The 22,420-nt window shown below is 50.0% G+C and overlaps 1 protein-coding gene across 1 annotated transcript in view; it reads left to right on the top strand.

The window, feature by feature from the left end:
* Positions 1-22,420, top strand: part of LOC126519259 (uncharacterized) — a 59,494-nt gene that overhangs the window by 23,396 nt on the left and 13,678 nt on the right. Inside the window, exon 5 of the mRNA XM_050168877.3 lies at positions 6,990-7,094. Within this exon, the coding sequence (XP_050024834.1) occupies positions 6,990-7,094 (105 nt within the window). The remainder of the gene's footprint in view (positions 1-6,989; positions 7,095-22,420) is intronic.

Here is a 22,420-nt window from a genome sequence, read left to right as displayed (position 1 = left end):
GTGACAATAGAATGAAGGCGCATTATGCTTGGTTGCGGGTCCGAGATGACTGGCGAAATGCCTAGCCGCAGATACAAGGTGCCGACGCGTGAAATTTCCAGCCACGGGCTCGAGGAGTTGACACTCTATGCGCTTATTCGCGCAGTCGGAGGCGCCGATGCACAAAATGCTTAGGTGAAGGTTCGAGAAGTCTGTGCGCGATGTGCATGATCACCGAGTCGGAGACTCCCTTTGCGCGAAATGTTTAGCCGCGTGCCCGAGGATTGCGTGTGCGATGTGCTTCGTCACGAATTCCGAAACACCAAGTGCTGAAAGGCTTAGCCGCATGTCCTAGGATTCCGCGCGTGAATCTTGGTCGCGAAGTCTGCATCGCCGATGCTCGGAATGCTTAGCCGCGAGTCTGAAACGTCCACAAGCATAGGGATTGGCCACGCTACTGCAATGTCCGCGTAGCGCCTGTTTTGACATGTCGAGATTACGGCAAGTGGAGACTTCCAAACACGCGAGGTGCAAAGAGCCGAGCAGACGACGCGAGCGCCGGACCAATGGCGAACCGCGCTGGAGTCACGTGGCGGGTGTGGCCAATGACAGACTCCGGCATGACCTTCAATCATTTGATTTTTGTGCGCTTGTTTCTGTATGGAGGAGGTCGCTGAAGCAGCAAACTTAAAGACGGATAAATGTGCTTCCCAACGAGAACAAGATGGAGGCGCTAGGTTGCGCCGTTCCGGGGATATTGTGGCTTGAAAAACGCTGTTCTTTCTTGATTTCCGCAAGATTTGTCGCTACCTTGGCAGATAAAACTTTTTGGAGCGCTTCTAAGTAGTCTACAGCGATGATATTTGGGTATCAGATAGAAAAAGGGTTATAGAAACTGATAATGTGATTTTAAGAAAATCGATTTTTCGGCAATTTTTTGCGATGCGATACCCACGTCCCCGCTGAAATAGCAGTTTCGTTTAAAAGTAGTGAAGTCAAATTTCCAACTCAAGTCGCCATTGCACATAATTCATTTTGTATCCGCATAAACCATAGCAGCAGCTTACGGTGGAATCTCGATGATACGAATCTCACGGGGTCACGAAAAATATTCGTATTAGCCGAAATTCGTATCATCGGAACAATTAAAACTAGCTAAATTAAAGAGTCAGAGGTGAACTCACTCAGGCACACGTACGTAAAAAGCATTTATTTCTTGAATAAAAAGTCTCTGATGTCCTTCTGCTTCTTCTTTGTCAGGTCACTTAGCAGACTTTGTCCAAATCCATAAAAAAGCGTGCACGTGTCGTCGCTGATTTCATCCGCGGCCATAGCACGCCTCAGACTTCGAACACGTGCAGCGTTTCAGCCGCCGGTGGTGGTCCTTCGCCGTCGCCCACGTCTAACACAACGAACGCGGCCCAAAGCACAGCAGCTACTCCGTCCACACGCGGTCTGATCAGCCGTCCACACACGATGGTGTCCGATGGCACGAGGAAAAGGAGGAAAAGCAACAAAAGCGCCACCACTTTAAACTCTTCGCGCCCAGTCGCGGCCTCCGCGCTGTACGGTGCCGTCCGCACCAAAAGAGAAAGGGAGAAATCGCGTGACTGCGCGCTGTTCTCTTTCGCGGCCGTCAGTGGGGCTCATGCTCGCGGTCGCGTCCGTCCATGCGCTGGAATCGTGCCAACTGTGGCCTCCTCCACGCAGCGGCGCAACCTCCTCCGCAGCTGCACATGGCAACCGTGACGTCACACAGTAGCGGTAGAACGGGCGCGCGTGACTCGGCGGTGGCAGCTCCTTCGCTCCTTCTGCTCCTTCGCCAGATGTCTCGTTGCAGTCGAGTGGGAGTGACGCATGGCTCCAAAGCAGCCCAGTGATTGCACGCCAAGCGGTTCGGGGAAGCGGCGGCGGACGCCGGATTCCCCCAACACCAAACGCCAGAAGAACAAGAAGCGAATGCGCATGCGACGCCAGAACATGTCGCCGGATGCGAAAGTAAGGGAGGCAGAACGGAAACTCCAGCAGCGACTGATTAGATCACCGGGTATCAAAGGCAGGGAAGCAGAACGAAAGCAGCAGCAGCGACAGGCGATATCGCCGAACACCAAAGCAAGTGAATTGGAGCAGACGGCAGCTGCGACTGGCCATTTCAGCGAACAGCAACGCCAGGGAAGCGGAGCACAGACGGCAGCAGGCTTTCGCCAAGCACACTTTAGAATTTCCAAAGTGTCTTCGGTAATTTTCGTGTCAACCGACGCGGGTCGAAAATTTATTCGTAACAACCGTTCTCTAGCACGTTTCAAAGTAATGGGGCTTGGCCGGGACCACAGAAAAATTAGATTCATCCAGAAATTTGTATTAGCCGTGATCGTATCATTGAGATTCCACTGTATGCCGTATGTATTGGTTAACACATAGTGTTTCTACTTTTTGTCGCGAAACGAAATCACGGCGGTAGGGCGGCTTGGCAGAACAACGAGCCTCGTAGATCAGAATGGCTTCCAAGCGCAAACGCAGAGGGCACTTGGAAGAGCGAAACCACATCAACATCCACATCATTTCGGCGCTTTGCCATAGTTGGAGTGTTGTGGCTCGTGTTGTGGTGTCGTGCAAGCTAGGACAGAAACTGGGTGTTCAGCATAGAAAAAAAAATCTGACATTGTTTGTGCTGTCGAACATGGCACGAAGAAGTAGGTGCTGGCACGCAAGAGGGATCTACCATTGATTACAGTGTGTGCAAGTTGGTCGGCAATGCTGCTGCAACCATGAAAATACGTCGGCTACGAGGTTTGACTTTTCGGCATTGTTGCCTCTGTTGTTGTCACCTAACGCTAGGGATGAGGACGACACGGAAAGCGACAGCACGGCCGATTCGGGCCCGACAGTGGCAGATGCTGTGCGTTACGTCAGCCTCATGTGGGTGTTTGCCGAGAAGAGGAGGCTGGAGGAAAAGCTGGCTCGTAGCTTGAGTGAGTTTGAGGCCGCCATCATCGCTGCTAGCCTGCCGCAATAATATATTTATCTCGCGCGAAGTGAATAAATACTGCTTGTTTTCTGCCCTTTCATTGCACGTTCTCGTAGTTCCGTTTTGGCAGGTAAGTGGGCGATCTCGCACTATTTCTGTTCAGCAGTACTACCGTTTAGTATGTACTCTGTCTCAGTTCCTGTCAACTACAGTTTAATGAGGTTTCACTGTAAAAGGTTGCCTCGCACTGCTTGCGCCAGGGGCAGAGATCCCTGGTTACAACAGCCACGGCAAGAGGACACTGTTGGACTTCATTGTAGAGTTTAACCCCTTGGCTGCCAAAGCCAGCAAACCAGCAGGCGTTAAGTATGAGTGCCAATTTGCCAAAGCCAGTGATTTGGCAAGTGATAGGTATTTTTGGTATAGAAGGCTATTCGTAGATGGTGGGGCAAACAGTATATGCTGTACAAGTTTAGAAGTGCTGCCAATAGATTGTGAAGGTGTCCACTTCAGATAAAGTAAATTGAAAGAACAAGGACAGACATAGAATGAACACCACAAGTGTTTGAGTGACCATTAAGGGAGGGTGCAGCTTTTGTATTATTGAAAATGGTTAAAACATCTATTTTTTAAAAATCACATTTTCAGTTTCTGCAACTCTTTTTCTGATTCCAAAATACCTTCATTGGAAAGCATGTAGAACTGCTCCAAAAAATTTGTTGTATTAGCCAAGGTGGCGAAACATATAATAAAAATCACGAGAAGTATTGTATTTTCAAGCTATAATATCTCCGGAACAGCGCAACCAAGCACTGTCACCTTCGTTTGGTCAGAAAGAATATTTCTCAGTCTTCAGATTTGCCGTTTCAGCTATCTCCTCCACACAAAACTAAGCACACACACACAAAAAAAAATTATTGAGGGTTGTTCTGAAGTCTCCGATTGGCTGCATTCACCACGTGATTCCAGCGCACTTCGCCATTGGTCCAGCACTCGCTCGGTAGGGGCGTCGTAAGCTCTTTGCACCTTGCAAGCTCTCGACCACTGTGATGACCATGATCTCAGATCCGTGGCTAAGCGTTCCAAGCATCAGCGCCGCAGACTTCGTGCACAGATTTCTCAGAAATTTGGCTAATCCTTTCGATCATCGGTGCTTCGGACGATAGGGGTTCTGACCATTCAGCAAATATCCTTCCGAACACCAAAAGTTATCTCGCTTTCACAATTCAGGACCAACCACATTATGCTCATAAAAGTTTATGCAGCATGCACTGAGGGTAAAATACAGGGCAGGAACCCCAGAAAACAGCTGGGGTTTCTGAAACACAAATTAGGCAGTTCCTCCAGCGCATTACGTCTAAGTGCCTACCAATCTATTGTTAGATCTTCGCTTAAATATGCCAGCATGGTGTGGAACCCGTGCACAGTAGTCGATATAAATGAGAAGAGAAAGTGCAACGTCAAGGCACTCGCTTTATGTGTACTGTAGAAGCTCCTTCCTACTCCTATGTTTCCGAAAAGAATTCAACAAAAATGTACTAACCGAGAAAAGTTACAAACCAAAGTTGCAAAAAAATTTTGGCCAACTCAAGTTTAGTTGACATGCACGTAATGTGAAGCATTGTGTGTATCTTTTCAGCACAACATGCCGACGCGCTCCGAGCCCGTGGGGCCCCCGAGCAGTATCAAGACACACATTGTTCTGTTACGGCTTCGGCAAGCTTAAGTTTGCACTCCCGAAATTCGGCCTGGGTGTTCAGCAGCTTCTTCGGGCAAGGCGTTTTGGCTAGAAGTTTTGACGTGCCCACACGGCGGGAATCGTTGCGGCACAAATGCCCAAGACAGCCTCTGGTGTTTTCGTATTGCGTACTGTTTGAAGCTGGGGACGACAAACCTAAACAGAACCGAGCTGGTGGGTGTCACCGTAACACGATGCAGCACCTGATGTCCACTTCGCATCGCACGCAGCAGGGAAGGGCGGCACATTAGGGTTATCGTGTAATTGAAGCGTGCAGTATGCTTCCAACAGCACCGATGGCACTATGCCACTCGCGCTGTCAAACACATACATACCACGGTACGGTTGGCGACAAAGCTGTGAATGGCGGTGTGTGATGGCTCGCAAGAGTTGCTGGTGTTACTGGAATAGGAAACTGAGCACTCGCCAGCGTTACCGCGTAACACGGGCGGGCAACTACTGTGGGGAAGCTGCTGCAGTGAGAGGCTACTGTTCTTGGTTCCGTGCACCTAGCAACTTTCCTTTTTGATGCGATATCTAGCAGGCACAAAATTTATCATTCGATCGAGGTTTAGCTGTGTACTGAACGTTGATGTCGAAAGATCGTGTTTTCCGGGAACATATTAATTGGTAAAAAAGGAGCGTAACTATATTAGGTTGCTTTTAGTGTTTTTGATCACGAATGTTGGCACCGGGAAATCGTACGAAACGGTATCGTATCAACAAGGTTCTACTGTAATAATTTTAAACGTCAAGATCCTCTCAACTCCATTTTGGCATTGGTAAAACTTGAGCATTTGTCAGAGCAAAGAAAAGCTGCCAGGTTAAATTTTTTCCATTCACTTGTCAAAATTACGCATTGGTCGTGAATATTTTATAGTTGGAGACAACTGGTCCCTCCAACCACAAACGCAGTCTGAGTGTTAAGCCTGTATCTGCGCACACAAACGCGTGCAAACACTAATTTTTGCCCAGAGCAGCAGGTGATTGGAATTACCGCACAGTGGATCCCTTCCCTTCTCAGTGCTGTCTTTCCGGTTATGTGTATCCGCACGACATTACTCCGTTTGTTGTGTATACTTACCTGCAATTGTTAACCTTATTGAATTTCTTGTCTAAAGTGCTCATTTTTGTTGTATCAATTTAATGTATGACTTCTGACGTTATTGTTCTTCTGTGTGTGCTGCTGCAATCCTTTTATGCCTTTTCTGTTGGGACAGTCGAGGTTTTCAGTATTGAATAAGTAAATAAATGAAACAATATCATTGGAATGGAGGTCCACGCGTTGTGTGTAATATCTTTTTCATCCAAGGGTAATGGCGACCTATTGAAACTGAGAAACCTCTCGTTACCGACGTCATCAAAGACGTCTTCGGTGTGCATCTCGTGAACTAGCAAGTCATTGAGCACTGGTAGTAGGGGTGCAATCAACTATTTGTTCACTGGAGCAGTGGTTCTCAGCCGTGGATGTGCTGGGGACCCCTTGTAAACCGGCGAAAGTGATGGGGGAGGGGGTATAAAGGAACACAACATGTGGCGTGAAACAGATGCCTTTTATTGCCACCTAGCAAAGAATGGTCAAACAAATGTACATACCACGTCAATTCAATCTGCACATCTTGTCAATACGCGGTGACTTTTTTTTTTCTTTTTTCTTTTTAATGTAGGCATGGGTTTTGTGGACCCCCATTTGAGAACCACTGCGCTAGAGGGTTACGGAGACAAATGGTTCTCATTATGTCTTGTATTTCTCAACGCGCACACAGCTTCTCATCATGCTAAGTGAACACCACCACCACCACGAAATACACGAAACGGATTTGAGAAGACACAAAGCAAGAGTTTGTTCTGTGCATTGACATTTCTGACCATGTGCATCCTAAAGAACTGTGCCTTGTAAGTGGTTGTTAGGTAATCTATCATATTATATCTATCTAATCGATATAATATACACTTGTGTTGCTTTGAAATGGACAGAACACATATATGAACACATTTGTGTCATTGCCTTACACTTGCATAGACGTTGCATTAAATTTGCTTTGCATAAACATTAGTTTTCCTCGAATAAATCAAGTTTATAGTACAGTGCATGTTTCTTTTCTGCTCATGTCGTGCCGCCCATTCAACATGCACGTACAGGAATGGGGTAGATGCTGCCAACCTGATTGGGGTGCGGCTTACGTGCATCAAAATCGCCAAATGCGCCATATGCACAAACACACACGGGCTCCCTTGAAGGGTCGAGAAGTCGGACACGTCTGGTAGACTGGAGATCGCTGATCAGCGGCTGTGTCTGTGCAGGAGGCAGAGCGTGTTCAGGAGGAGGTCCGTCGGCTGGTGCAGCTGCTCAAGGAGAAGGAGCTGCGCATCCACTCACTCGAGCGGAGGGTGCTCGCCATGGCCAAGGTGCGTGTGTGGTGCCCACTCCGTGATGGCACAAAGTATTCCGTTTATCATTACAGTTGCCGTCCCATTCAGACACCAGTAATTCAGACGTGCTCGATTATTTGGACTGCTTCGTGGCACCGGCCACATAAACTTAAGAGGGGACGTGGGGATCAGATCGCGAAAATCGCCAAAAAAGATCGATTTTTGGCGACGATGCGTTTCGGTATCTGCAATGCGTAATCTACATTGTATCAAAATGGTTTGACTGAAAACGCACTAAAAGCGCCCGAAAAAAATTAATTTATCAGTGCGTAGGGCGAGAAAACAGCTTTAAATCGCGTAAAATCACCGCAGTTCGCGGAGCCCTAACTCGCCTTTCCCGCCACCGAACGCCGCCATCTTGGTATGGTTCGAACGCTCGAAGTTTCGCCATTCCGTTTCTGAATTCTTCGGTCGTCGCCATCTTGTAACAAACGCACAAACACAAGAGAAGCGCGGGTCTGCTAGAGGCGGTCACAAGGGCCCTGCGATGAGAGCGGGCCTCCGATTGGTTGCCATATTGAAAGGCGTCTCGCCATTGGTTGCTGCTGCAGCAGCGGGCAAGCTGGCAACCACAGCGGACGGCAGTTGTCTGCTTTGAAAACCACGCCGGCGTCGTTCTTCGCTTGACACTTGCAGAATTCGGATTTATGAAAGCTCCCAGGTCAGTGATGGATCGTCGCTCGTTCAAAAAGAACTTTTAAATAAAGCATGCCTTCGGAAAACGGAAGCGCAAGCCTCCTACGGCGAGAAAAAGACGGCGGCCAGCGGGAGAAGCGGAGAACCCGACTGAACACGCGGATAACGTGCCGCGTTATCTTGCACCGTGCTATTCCAGCAGCGAAGCCGACAATCGCCCTGTAACATCGATACTGATAACTAAGCCACCGGAAGACGTGCGAACGGAGGCTCTCGCACCTGTGCGTACGGCCGCGCGAGTCCGAGATCACATTGTTGGAGGCGACGCGGGTCGAAGGTCTCCATCGCCGGCAGAGATGGTGTGCGTTTCCGATGCATCGTGCGACAGGGACACGCAGCCTGCGAGTGAGCCCCAATCGTCGACGAGCTACATACTGTATGGTGACTCAAGGCTCACCAGACGAATCGTCGCACGATTCAGACGCACCTCGAGCCGCGTTTTGTGTCAGTGGTGACTGCAGAAGCGCAGGCATGCAGCGTTCGCGACTCCCTTCGCGCAGTGTCCGCGACTGAGCGGAAGCAGCAATGCCAAGAACAAATTTAGGCCCCTTGTGACTGCGAGGTCATTATTATGCCTGTTTCCGCGATGAACTCTTTGATCGCTAAAGCTCTGTGCCCAAGATGCCAACAGCGTTCTGTGGGTGTACACTGCGATACCAGGCTCGGCCTGGCAGTGAAAATGGTGGTCATGCGCTACTTCAAACGGCGCAAGAAAAGGATAAAGAACGCCTGAAGAAGGCATCCAAAGCCCACCAAATAAAGAGGCAGAGGTGTAAGAAGATGCCTGACAGCAATGATTCAAAATATTACAGCCCTGGTGCTTTTTAATAAATTTGCAGTGCTTTTAAAACTTTGCTGCCAGTTTTCTCAATTGCATTTTTTTTGTCAATCACCTCGCTCGTGGAAAGCGTAGCACAACAATGGCTGGACCGATTTTGGTCCAGTTTGTTTTGCTCTGATCCACAAGCTGTGCTGTACTTAAGGGGGGAGATGGGTTGTGGAGATTATTACCTGCATCTTATGGCCAAATCTGATGAAAATATACAAGCTTACTTAGTTTTTCGTGCCAATTTCAAATATGCAATGATCTTTCTTGTACGTTCATTAGTTCAGGAGATTGACGGTGTTGCCACTCTATTGTTTCCGGAGACAATGGAAAAAAAAACTGCTCAGCAGAAAGTGAATATTATTGCATAGCTAGATACTATAATGTGCAATAACTGCAATGCTGCAAAAAGTTTTCAAATGAAATTTTAATTAGCCATTCTGCAGGTGATCAAAATTCTTTCCTTGACCTAAGGCTACCACACCAAAAGAAAATTCATAAAATGGAAATATACATACACACATATTTGAAATTCTGCTCGCAGCACTTTGTAATATGTAGATTAGGCTTTCTGCTAAAGAAAGAATTAGTGCTCTAGCTGTTCTAGATCATGAGATATCACTTCGACAATCTAGTGAAGTGACCCAAAAACATGTTTTGAGAAAAGTGAGAAAACGTGCAAAACCCTACTTTATTTACAAATTTACAGCTGTAACAGCTCAGTAGGCACCAGGCATGTAGTCCTGCTGACTCCCAGCCCCGGTGTGCCGCTTTTTGAGGGACTGGCGCAAATTTTCTGATGCTTTGCATTTCTTGGCTGATGCTGTCATTTGACGCCTATCTTTCTCGGCCATGAGGGTGCGACTTTGCTCGCTCGGATTTAGACATAGTTCTTTCATTATGTCCTTTGAGGCCCTTGACCTTACACACAACGATGTTCCCAGTATGACCCACGTTCAGTTCGGCGTAAAGTTCGCGAACCGACCGCGCGCAGTCGCTCGTCAGATTACGCGCCGCGCAATCGGCCGCTGGCGTCAACTTCGTCTTCACGTAGCTCTGGCACGTTTTCGTGTGAAGAGCCCGACGGCTGATGCCCATCAACGAGACAAACGTCATTGAACGCGGTCTGTCGGTTCTCCGTTGCCTGCATGGCACGCGTAGCCAAAAAACGTTCACAGCAAAGGGTTTCATTCGTTCAGCACTGTGAACGCGCGGCGAGCTCCACACCGACGCACTCTCTCCACAATTTGCGCACATAAAACGCAGCTTCACAGCGAGTCCGTATTCCCGCTCGTCTCGGACGATTTATAAGGCACCACTGCAGATGTTGCAGTTCGCAAATGTTAATAAAGTGTTCACGGCACTCAAATCCACAATCGTAAACGTAGTCCCAACAGGCGGGCGAAGTGCATCGTCGGTACTGTCACCCACACTCGCGTTTCCTCTCCGTCGCTGGAGCGGAAGACAACTCCGATAGCTTTGCTTTGGCTTTCGCTTCCTCCTCCTCCCGCTTGGAGGGTTGCCGGTATATCGTATCTTGCCGTACGCGAGCGCTGGGTCGAAGGGTCAACGGCAGGCGGACTTGTCACAGTATCCGCAGCAGCCGATCCGGTCGTTAGGCCTGCCGTTGCTGCATCGACAATTTTGGCATCGGTCGCTGAGGTTGTGGCGTCCTGAGCGTTTTTTGCAGTGTTGAGCAGCGTTTTTTTGAAGTTTTCGATGAGTGTTCGTCCCACTTTTTGCGCACCAAACTTGTGCCGCGTTCGAAATTTGCGTTCCGTTTCAGATATCGCGTTGACACTAGGGCAAGATGGCGCACCTCAGTGCGCGGCTCCAAGCGCGGAGCAGACGATGGCCATGCAGTTCCGCCAATCGGGAGGCAAGCTGAAGTCACGTGCACCGAGTGACGAATAGGAGGGCGTTCTAGTACCTTTCTTTGCCGCGCATTTTATAAGTGGCCAATGGCTGAACGGGGCCCGTTCTGGCGGGAATTTGAAGCGAAAAGTCGCCTCTTTCAAATGAGACCAAGATGTCCGCGCTAGCACACGTGAAAGAGCAGGCGCGCGTTTCGGAAAATATGCCGTTTCAGCGCGAGTTCCGCCTGAAATTCAGCTAGTACATGTCGTATAAGGCATCACTGCGGCTAAAATACTGATGTTATCGGTATGAAATTAACAATATAGATGCAATAATAACTGTACATTCCAAAAATGCAAGAAAAAAAATAGTTTTTTTCGCGATTTTTGGTCGCCACAACCCGTGTCCCCCCTTAAAGACAGTCTTGAAATGTTTCTTTATCTTTCCATTATTTAATTATTTCACAATTACTACATGGCTCCATGCAGTGAAGCACAGTCATGTGCATGTTATGTTGAGCAAAAAATTATTAGCGCACTAAAAAAAAAACTCATACACTGTCTTGATGTAGATTAGACATCTGGGCAAACATGCAAAGTATTTCCAGCTCCCTATCATGTTTCGTTACTGTGCCAGGCTTTCCACAAGCAAGGAACTTATAAATTCTTATAAAACAAAAACTAATTAAGATATCCTAATGAAATTTTAGAATTCTCTCTTTATTGTAATGTACAGTGTGTGTGCCAAATTTCAGCCCTTTCTGTCAAGAAACGAAAAAGTTAATTCTGATCCCCTCCTCCCCCCTTAATGTATAATGACAGACGAAATTTCGAATGGCTTTGAGCATGCCATTCGATAATTCGGATTCCCCTTGCAGACTGTGTGCTAAGCTGACGCCCGAGTCACGCAGCAATAGCGATATTTTGTAGGGCTGTGTGAATACTGCAATATCGCCAAATCAAATTGAATATAGAGCATACAAATAATTCAGTTTGTGAATCGAATGTCTAGTATTAGATTTTTCAAAATTTCGGTATATTCGGTGTGGAGATCCATGCAGTGCTGAATGTCGCATGCGCCACGGAGCCCCTCATGCTGAATGCCTCGCGAGCGATCGTCTCACTTCATTGTTTTCTGCACAAAAGAAGCATCAAGCGTGCTGTGGTTGGCCCACCCCAGCTGAGGTGGTAGCAGACTTTGTCTCTGCGGGCACCTCTGCCCTGTTGCCTGCATTCCCCGATGTTGGCCCTATGCGGGGATTGCAAGCGCACCGCCCGAACAGCGAAATTCGCAAAATGGCATTCAGGCACCGTGTATGAAAGTATGAAAGTATGTACAAAGATCAGGCTGATTATAGCTGCCAGATGGTGTTGGACACAGAGTCGAATTTAACGCTGCTTCAACAGCTGTTGATATAACCCGTACACGTGATCTCACGACCAATCACTGATGAGCCACCCGTACAAACCTGTTAGCGGCAAACATTTCGTGACGGATTGCAGGCTGTTACAACATTGGCCATGCTGCCTAGGCCATTAAGTCTAATTGGCACTGCTTTGTTGGGCATCAACAGCTAAAGTCACGGTTGGGTGCTAACTTGATGCAGATCTATTTGCAGCAGCCATCCGACATATGGAAAGCCAACAAACTGCCTCGCAAATGAAAGCGAGTGCGCGGGATGGCAACAAACTTGTTCACAATCGCCATCTTTGCAACCCACCGTACGGCGGCCTCGTTCCTGATACTGATCGTAGACGCACGTTGGTCTCTTTTTGTAGCTTCGACTAACCAATCACAAGGCGCGTTTTGGATTCATAAGGCAGGCACGAAAGTGTCATAGGCACATAGTGTGCTGGCTGCCCGGTTGCATGCATTGCACGAATGACGGATTGATGATGAATGGAGGGATGCATCGTGTGAGCTCGCCGTAACCTACCCAATTTCAGAATGTTTGTTAGGTTTGGCGTGATCTGCTACCTGTCAATGAGACGGCGCCTGCTCTTTACTGTTGCTCTTTACCTGGTCAACTGTACGGTGCCAAGGATGGTGGAGCAGTGAATGAGTCATGTGATGCGTGGTGTGCGCTTTTCTCTGTTACGCAGATTGACCTTACGATAACGCACCAGCTGTAAGGATGGGAAAGCCTCTCTATATTTCGGAGGAAAACTGCAAACTATAAAGGAGGTTTATTGGGGTTCTACGATGCACCGAGCACAGTCCCCGAGCTCAAGCCTCTGCTGCGTGCTAGATGCTGCCGATGCTGCTGACTGCGCGCACGTTCCTCATCTTCCTTACAATGGCCCCGTGGAAATAAAGGAGCCATCCTGGCGACTTAGTTTTCTGGAAGGATGGTAGAATTGTGATACGGCTTGAGACGTTGAACGTGAACGACTTCGCGGTTACGGCGTCGCATGTCGGACGGTGGCGTTAGCGGCTCAACCAGATAATTAACGGGTGATGTTCTCTCGAGAACGCGGTATGGACCGTCGTACTTCGGAAGGAGTTTTGAAGCGAGCCCAGGCGTGCGGTGTGGCACTAACAACCAGACGAGAGAGCTCCCGGGAGAAAAGTGGGAGTCGAGTTCTGGGCATCGTGAACGGCTTTTTGGTGGTTCTGGTCGTCCGAGGTGAATCGGCGGGCAAGCTGGCGACATTCCTCTGCTTGTCTGGCGGCTTCCGAGATCGGCAGGCATTCAGATGGGTCCGGCCGGTAGGGCAGAATGGTGTGCGAAGGATGACGGCCGTAAAGAAGGTAAAAGGGTGAGAATCCGGTAGTGGCCTGAGTCGCGGTGTTGTAGGCGTAGGTGACAAACGGAAGAACTAGGTCCCAATTAGAGTGATCAGGTGAGACATACATGGCGAGCATGTCACCAAGAGTTCGATTAAAGCGTTCCGTGGTACCGTTAGTCTGTGGATGATAAGCAGTGCATTTACGATGAACAATGGCACATTCAGCAAGCAGTTGTTCGATGACTTCAGATAAGAAGGCGCGGCCTCGATCACTTAACAGTTCACGTGGACCTCCATGACGAAGGAGAAAACGACGAAGTAGGAAATTGGCGACCTCCTGCGCTGTAGCATTTGGTAGAGCAGCAGTCTCCGAATAACGGGTTAAGTGGCCTACCGCAACGATTATCCACCTGTGGCCGGCAGGAGTGAACGGAAGCGGCCCGTAGAGATCTATGCCCACGCGATCAAAGGGTCGGGATGGGCATTGTAAAGGCTGGAGTTCACCGGCAGTATTGTGCGGTGGCGCTTTCCGCCGTTGGCACTCATGACAAGAGCGGACGAACTTTCGAACGAAATTATACATTCCCCGCCAGTAATAGCGGTGGCGAAGTCTTTCGTAGGTCTTGAAGACTCCCGCATGGCCACACTCAGGGTCGACGTGGAACGAAGAGCAGAGCTCTGCTCGCAAGATTCTCGGAATGACGAGTAACCAGGTGCGTCCCTCTGGGGCATAGTTGCGTCGATACAGTAGCTGGTCGCGAATCGCAAAATGAGGCACTTGGCGCCGAAGCGTACGTGACGCTGGAACTTTCGACGTATCCGAGAGAAGGTCGAGCAGAGATGCAGTCCAGGGATCGTTACGCTGTGCAGCACCTATAGTGTCAACGTCCAGAGAGGATAATGTGCACTCGCAGGGGGAGTCGTCACTGGCCTTCGGGGGAAGCGGTGATCGGGATAGCACGTCAGCGTCGGAGTGCTTTCGCCCGGAACGGTACACCACGCGGATGTCGTATTCTTGGATTCGCAATGCCCAGCGGGCAAGGCGGCCCGATGGATCTTTGAGCGTCGACAGCCAACATAGTGCGTGGTGGTCGGTCACTACGTCAAAAGATCGGCCATATAAATATGGGCGAAACTTGCCAAGCGCCCACACAATGGCCAAACACTCCTTTTCTGTAACGCTGTAATTGGTCTCCGCCTTGGTTAACGTGCGACTCGCATATGCGACGACGTATTCTGGGTGGCCAGGTTGACGCTGTGCCAACACAGCGCCAAGGCCTACACCGCTTGCATCGGCATGGATTTCCGTTGGCGCTTGTGGGTCAAAATGGCGATGAATGGGTGGCGTCGTGAGAAGACGGCGTAAGGTTGTGAAGGGGTCGTCACACTCTGGAGACCATGATGAGAGATCTCTAGCGCCGCCAAGGAGCTACGTGAGAGGCGATATAATTGACGCAAAGTTTCGAACGAATCGCCGGAAGTAAGAGCAGAGGCCGATAAAACTGCGTAGCTCTTTCATAGTAGTAGGTTTTGGGAACGCAGTAACAGCACGTAGCTTCTCCGGATCCGGGCGAATGCCCTCCTTTGACACGACATGGCCTAAAATTGTTAGCTGACGAACAGCAAATCTACACTTCTTCAAGTTAAGTTGCAACCCGGCGTTGGTCAAGCAAGTGAGTACGTGCTGGAGGCGGAGCAGGTGTGTTGGGAAATCGGGCGAACACCACAATGTCGTCAAGATAGCAAAGGCATATTTTCCATTTGAGGCCACGCAGAACATTATCCATCATTCTTTCGAACGTAGCAGGTGCGTTGCAAAATCCGAAAGGCATGACGGTGAATTCATACAAGCCGTCTGGTGTAACAAAGGCAGTTTTCGGGCGATCGGCCTCTGCCATCGGAACCTGCGAGTAGCCTGACCGCAAATCCTGCGAAGAAAAGAACTCGGCTCCCTGCAAACAGTCCAGAGCATCATCGATGCGTAGTAATGGGTAGACGTCCTTCAGCGTGATCTTGTTCAACCGCCGAAAGTCAACACAGAAGCGGATGGAACCGTCTTTCTTTGTGACAAGGACCACGGGGGAGGCCCATGGGCTTTGGGAAGGTTGAATGACGCCTCGACGGAGCATGTCATCGACCTGGTCTGCAATGACGCAACGTTCCGTAGCGGACACGCGATATGGTCTTTGTCGCAGGGGTGAGTGAGTGCCAGTGTCGATGTAATGCTTGACTGTCGATGCACGGCCAAGAGAGGTTTGCGCAACGTCGAAAGAAAGGCGGAAGTGCTGAAGGATTGCGACAAGTTGAGATCGCTGCGAAGGCGTCAGATCTTCAGCGATGAATGGGCTGAACACACCAGTCGATGTTGAGTCTGGTACGGAGAGGGCACTCAGTTCATGGGCGGCAGTAGAAGACACTTCGTCGAGGACGGAGACAATTCGTGTTGAATCGACCGACTCGACGTAACCAAGGCATTCGCGGCGGAGCAGTGATAGCAGCGATGAAAGATGATTGTAAATGAGCATCGTGCTCACACCGGCGGCAAGGTCAAGATCTGCAAAGGGCAAAGGAAGCGCTTTTCGGGTAACAAAGCGATCAGAGGGCATGAAGACCATCCCATCGGATATGGTACTACAGAAGACTGGTACGAATGCTGACGAGCACGGGGGGATACAGGTGTCTTCTTTCACGACAATTTTAGCGGCAGGATGAGCATCGACCAAGGCCAGGTCACCAAGGTGGAAAATTTCAATCTCAGCCCGAGCGCAATTGATGATGGCATTGTGACGTGACAGAAAATCCCATCCTAGAATAACGGCGTGGGAGCATGACGAAAGAACTATGAATTCAATCGTGTACAAAACGTCCTATATGATCACACGGGCAGTACAAGCAGCGGTAGGGTGAATGGGTTGAGCACTCGCCGTTCGGAGCGACAATCCAGACAGAGACGTCGTCACTTTACGAAGCGAATGGCAAAACCTGGCATCCATAACTGAAATAGCGGCACCGGTATCGACTAAGGCGACTGTAGCGACATCTTCGATAAGCACATCAATGACATTGGCAGGTAAAGGAGGAGGACTTCGGCATGTCGACACTTGCGCAGTTCTTGCCTCAGGAACTGCGTCGTCTAGTTTCCCTCTTCGTTAGAGACAGGTCGTCGACGCATAGGGGAAAGCGATCGACGACGTGGGGAGGGTGACCGGAGGCGTTCGAAGCGAGGACGGCGATCAGTCTGGGAGCGAGCTGGTGATGGGTCGAAAGGTCCGTAAGGCGCATTTGAATCAGGCGGCACATAGGGCACTCTGCGATCGTCATCGAATGCCTGCGAGCGGCGGCGGCAGAACCTTGCGACATGACCGGGACACCTACATGCGAAGCATATAGGGCGATTGTCCGGCATACGCCACGGGTTAGCGACGGCAGTGGTGGTCCAGGGGACGGGAGGTGGAGGGCGGTGCACAGGCTGCTGGAAGCGACGCATGGGCACAGTGCGAGGGGCCATTGCAGCAACCGTAGCATAAGTGAGTGGTGTAGCCACGGCATCCTGCTGGTGAACAGCCGGCAGCGCTTCCGCGACCTCTTCATGGATCACGTTACGGATATGAGACGGCAAAGTGCTGGCAGACTCCTGAGTGACGGTCACCAGAGATAGCTGTCGTGCGACTTCTTCGCGGACGAAATCATTGATTTGCGTTATCAGGGAGGCTTGTTCTGGGCCCGTGGTAAGGCTGCAGAGTGATGCCGCATTTGGTGTGGGATGTCGCCTTGTCAGAGCTCGCTGCTTACGCAATTCATCATAGCTCTGGCACAAGCTGATGACGTCGCCAACAGTGCGCGGGTCCTTGGCCAGAAGCATTTGGAATGCGTCATCGTCGATTCCCTTCATGACGTGCTTGATCTTTTCCGCTTCCGTCATGGCAGCGTTTACGCGCCTCCACAAATCGAGAACGTCTTCTATACAGCTGGTGAATGTCTCACCCGTGTCCTGTGCTCGTGTACGCAAACGCTGCTCGGCTCGGAGTTTCCTGACGGCGGGTCGGTCAAATACTTCTGTAATCGACGTCTTGAGCGCCAACCAAGTTCGGATATCCCTTTCATGATTTCTGAACCAGAGACTGGCCACGCCCGCGAGGTAGAATGACACGTAAGCCAGCTTGTCCGAGTCATTCCATTTGTTGTGAACGCTCACCTGTTCGTAGGACGACAGGCACTCTTCAACGTCGTCGTCGGTCTTGCTGAAGATGGGAGGCTCCCGCTGGCGAACGGTGCCAGCGCAAGGGATGGGTGGCGATGGAAGAGTCTGCTGGTCGGCGTCCGGCATGGCAGAGGGTAGCATCCGAGAACGGAGTTCCAGGATGGTAGATTGGAACGTTACCCCGCACGGCTCCACCACTTATAAAGGAGGTTTATTGGGGTTCGTAGCGACCGCCGGTTCTACGATGCACCGAGCACAGTCCCCGAGCTCGAGCCTCTGCTGCGTGCTTGATGCTGCCGATGCTGCTGACTGCGCGCGCGCTCATCTTCCTTACAAAACCAAAACTTTCATTGCAATAAAACATTGCCATAAAATGCAGGTCTTCTGTTAGACTGAAAACCTCGTTGGTATTCAGTACGACATAAGGCAACTAATTCTTTAGCTTCAGAGAAAAAAAATTGCACTTGGTTCTGTTGGACATTTTGTTGATAAAATAATATTTTCCAGACCTTGATATACTACAACTGAGCTGTAATCAGTGCTGGCATGCTTATTTAGTGTTCCCTTTAATAAGACGTACTGCTTTAATATTTTGATTTATATGTGCCTAAGTTACCGACAGCGTGCTATCGTGTTTACTTGAGTGCAACGTGACTGCATTTGTAACACGAGGGTCAAGTTTTAGTCACACAAAATTTTAAAAACTAAGCCGCTAACATGACGCGAAATGAACACAGGTAATGATACCTTTATTCAAGGAATCACAATTCGGAAACAGTTTTTCTTCACTCACCATCATTGTGAGAGGAGGAGGCAGAACTTTTTTTGGGGCAAGATTCTTGTGCGATCACTTTCTGAGATAGTTTCACTTTCGTGAAATTTCGCGGGAGTCGGCATCGAAGGCATCGCCAACAAGTGTTTCTGGCACTGTGCCAAGCTCGCTGTCGGCCATATGCTTCGAGGGGGTTGGTGCCATCACGGGCTGATGTTGAATTCCAATGGCGGAGTCTGAGCAAGTTTTTCTGCTCGTTTCGGAGCAAGTTTGTTTCAATGACAGAGTGAGGGCGGGAGTAAGGTGTTCCAATGAGAGAGTCAGAGTGGATTCAGAGCAGGAGTCACTCCGTGGAGCAGAAAAAGATGCTCCGCCAAAATCGGCGGAGTGGACCGGAACTCTGCGTGACGTATTTCCTTTACCACGTTTGTCTGCTGGGAGGCGCCACCGGTCACGAGTCGCGAGGAAGCAAAAGCTGCTGCATGCTTGGCGAGATATCCATTCCGCACTTTAAAAAAAACAACAGGTGAACGGCGCTGAAGTACAGTGCCTAGAATACTTATTCTAGACACTGTAGCTGAAGAGGCAAGTGACCGGTGCGGCGGTGCTGGGAGCAACCAGCGGAAGGAAATGACAACACGCAAGGTATCCTGGGTAACTCGGCGATGGAAGTTCAGCTTCCGCCTTGCCCCGGCAGCGCAGATTGTGTTCCACTCGCGGATTTGGAGGCGTAGCTTTACGCCAGAGTCAAGTGCTCGCTCGCGGAGTCCATCGGCCGCTCCGACTCCGCCATTGGAATTCAACATGAGTCTCGCGAAAGTGGAACTATTTTCATCATTAAAGTGGCCGAATAAAGTGATTGCTTGAGAGTCAAGTCATCATCTATGCCTTCAAGCTCGTTTGCGATTAAGGGGGGATGCCACTTCCGTATCACGAAAAATGACCAAAAAATTGATTTTTTGAAAAGTACATATTCCGTTTCTATGACTTTTTAATCTGATTCCGAAATATGAACGCTGAAAACTGTGTAGAAGTGCAAAAAAAATTTTTGTAGCAGCCAACGTGACAAGAAAGTTCCGCATAAATCACGAAAGAACACCGTTTTTCAAGCCACGATATCTCCGCAACGGCGCAACCGAGCGCTGCCATTTTGCCCGTGTTGGAAAGTGCATTTCTCCATCTTTAAGTATGCCATGCCAGCCACCTCCTCCATTCAGAAGCAAGCGCACAAAAAGCAAATGATTCAAGGCCGTTCCGAGGCCTCCGATTGGCCACGCCCGTCACGTGGCCAATTGGAGCTGCACCATTGGTCTCATTGATAGTGCGCGTCTTCTGCTACCACGCCGCCACGCACAGGCCGCGCCTCTTGGTGCGCAATCTTCGTCTGTATGTGCAGTGTATGGTTTCAGAAGCTTATATCTGATATCGCTTGTGCGTCTGACAGCACCCGCCGTGGTTGCTCAGTGGCTATGGTGTTGGGCTGCTGAGCACAAGGTCGCGGGATCGAATCCCGGCCACGGCGGCCGCATTTCGATGGGGGCGAAATGCGAAAACACCCGTGTACTTAGATTTAGGTGCACGTTAAAGAACCCCAGTTGGTCGAAATTTCCGGAGTCCACCACTACGGCGTGCCTCATAATCAGAAAGCGGTTTTGGCATGTAAAACCCCACAAAAAAAAAATTATGCGTCTGACAACCACCTCGCATTGTTCATGAGCACGTACGGCACGTAGTTTCGGCAGCGGACTCTACATGTGATAAGTGCCTCCTCACCAGGATCGCCAGTACTTGCAGAACGTAGCTGGCTTGTGTTGTGATATGCGCCTGTGTACAATCGGCTCGCTGTCAGTGCATGAGGAGCATAGTTTCGGAAGCTGGTTTGTGTTGTGATATGCTATTCTGAGCATATCGGCTCGACGCATTCATCAGTACTTGGGGAACATAGCTAACTTGTGTTGTGATATGCGCCTCTGGATATATGGAGCAAAAATGGTGCTAAAAAGCGCCCTCTGTCCTGAACTGGGTAGTACCAAGATTGGTCGTCTGCTTTGGAAAGCAAGTTTACAATATGGACCCGCCACTTTCGGTTTTGATGTACCACGGCGTGCAGTGAACATCAGGCGCCAAAGATTTTTTCAGGGGTGGCACGCAGCGTAGAGGCAAGAAATTATGCAACGCCGAATACGTGTACGCCATTCAAGAAATAAGCGGTGAAGTTTTAGCGCGGTGTCAATCGCAAGTGAAGCGAGTCGCGTACGAAGTTGAACTTTAGGTATGGTTTACATGCTGCTAGATTCAGGCGCACAAACGCGAGGACATGCTTGCTATAAATGAATTCACAGCAGCGATAAGCAGACATCAGGTGTACGGAACTGCTCGAGCACACGACGGTACACGCCGCGACAGCAACGGACTTTCAGCATGGCGTGATGTATGCACTGCTCGAGCGCATGATCGTACGCGCCGCGACGGCAGCTGTCTTTCGACATGCCGCGAGACGGCGGGCCTCCTGCAATCTTTGTTGACTGCATGCCGCTAGACAAGTAGTTATGCCTGCAATGTAGTAGTGGCCATCTGTCCCTTTAGCAACTGAGAAATAACTGATGCAATGCATATGAGCTCGCAGTAATGTACGTGCGAATCGCGCTGCAGCGCGAGCTCGTGCGCTGCTCGCTTGATGTTTAAAGACAGCACTTGAACATCGATGTGCTGTAATCAGTACTACCTTGCTGCGCTGCCTCAACATGCTGGCTTGAGGTCAATTAACTCTCTAACCTATGCTACTCGTAATGGGGTAGTGAATTGTCACCGAATCAGCCCGACCATTTGTGGTCATTTGCACACAACTGGTCACTTCACCAGTTCGTACTAGTCGAATTGTTAATTGTCGCTGTGGCCGGGTCTGAAATCGTGAATCACCAGCCATGCCTATGGCAATCTTGCTGTCAAGGTGCAAAAGCCCGATTTTTAGAACGCAGATAATCAAGCAAACTTCAAGACAGGCGAAGCAGTCAGCATGGCACTAAGTTTCGCTTACCCAGTGCGATGAATGCAGCTATCCAGCGCGCCTGACGCTCCGCTTCGTGAGGCCTTGAAGAGAAACGGTAGAATATGATGTTGGGATTCAGGCCTTCTTGTTCATGGTAACCCCTGACGCAGCAGTAACGACGGTGATGCTTTTTCGAGGCTGAGCTAGGTCTCTCCGAAACGGCGTCGCTGATTCCTTCTGCTTCCAGCATAACGTCTCACGGAGAGTCCGTTTTTGTTAAACTATAGGCTGCGACTAGCTCGCAGCGTGGTCTGTGAGAAGCCACGAGCCTTTTCGTACTCACAACAGGGCTGAAAAAAATGCGAATCGATGCAAAACTCGGGCTAGAAATGAGCTTCGCCACGGCCAGGGCTCAATACTACCCAAGCCAGTACTACCCAAATTACGTTTCGCGCACTGCCACCAGGCGCCGCTACTATACCTCCAACTCCAGCGCAAGACACCCATCGGCTCGCTGTCAGTGCGTGGGGAGCATAGTTCTGGAAACTGGTTTGGTGTTGTGATACGCCACCCTGGACATATCAGCTCGACGCATTCATCATTGCTTGCGGGGCGTAGTTTCAGAAGTTTACTGGTGACCATGGGTCGGCGACCGCTGAAGTACAAGGCTGCTCATGCTTACAGCACTCGTAAGCAAAAATCGCCGACGGTGAAAAAGACTGCTTCAAGGTCGCATGGCAGTACTGTGCAGCATAGCGCAGAAGTCACAGAGGTGCAGCCGAGGACTCCACATGCGGGCAGGATGCGTATGCGTGCCGATGATGCCGTTCAGGAGCCGCCGTCAAGCACTTCATGGCAGGCAGAATACCTACTTGTGTCAACGATGTTGAGGAGTTGCTCCCTGGCACTTAATTCTTATGCGGGCAAAATATCTCGTGCGAGCAGCAGTGGCACCGTTGAGCTTGTCGTGCCACGTTCTACATCGTCGATGCATCCTGCAATCGCGCCTCGGATGTGTCTGATTATCGTATTGGCACTTCGCACAATGTTGCTACGCTGTGTACGAGTACGAGTGGCACCATTCAGGCATGCCTGGAGCCACGTTTTCTTTCAGCCGAAGCATCCCAGGAGGTCGCCGCGAAAGTGCAAGCAAAACTAAGGTCGGTGTTGGCGACCGCGCGGAAAATGGAACTGACAGGTGAAGGCGAGGTGCTTGCCGGTACGGAACAAGC

Source organism: Dermacentor andersoni, chromosome 10, assembly GCF_023375885.2.
Source record: "Dermacentor andersoni chromosome 10, qqDerAnde1_hic_scaffold, whole genome shotgun sequence".
NCBI lineage: Eukaryota > Metazoa > Arthropoda > Arachnida > Ixodida > Ixodidae > Dermacentor > Dermacentor andersoni.
This window is presented reverse-complemented; position numbering and strand designations above follow the sequence as displayed.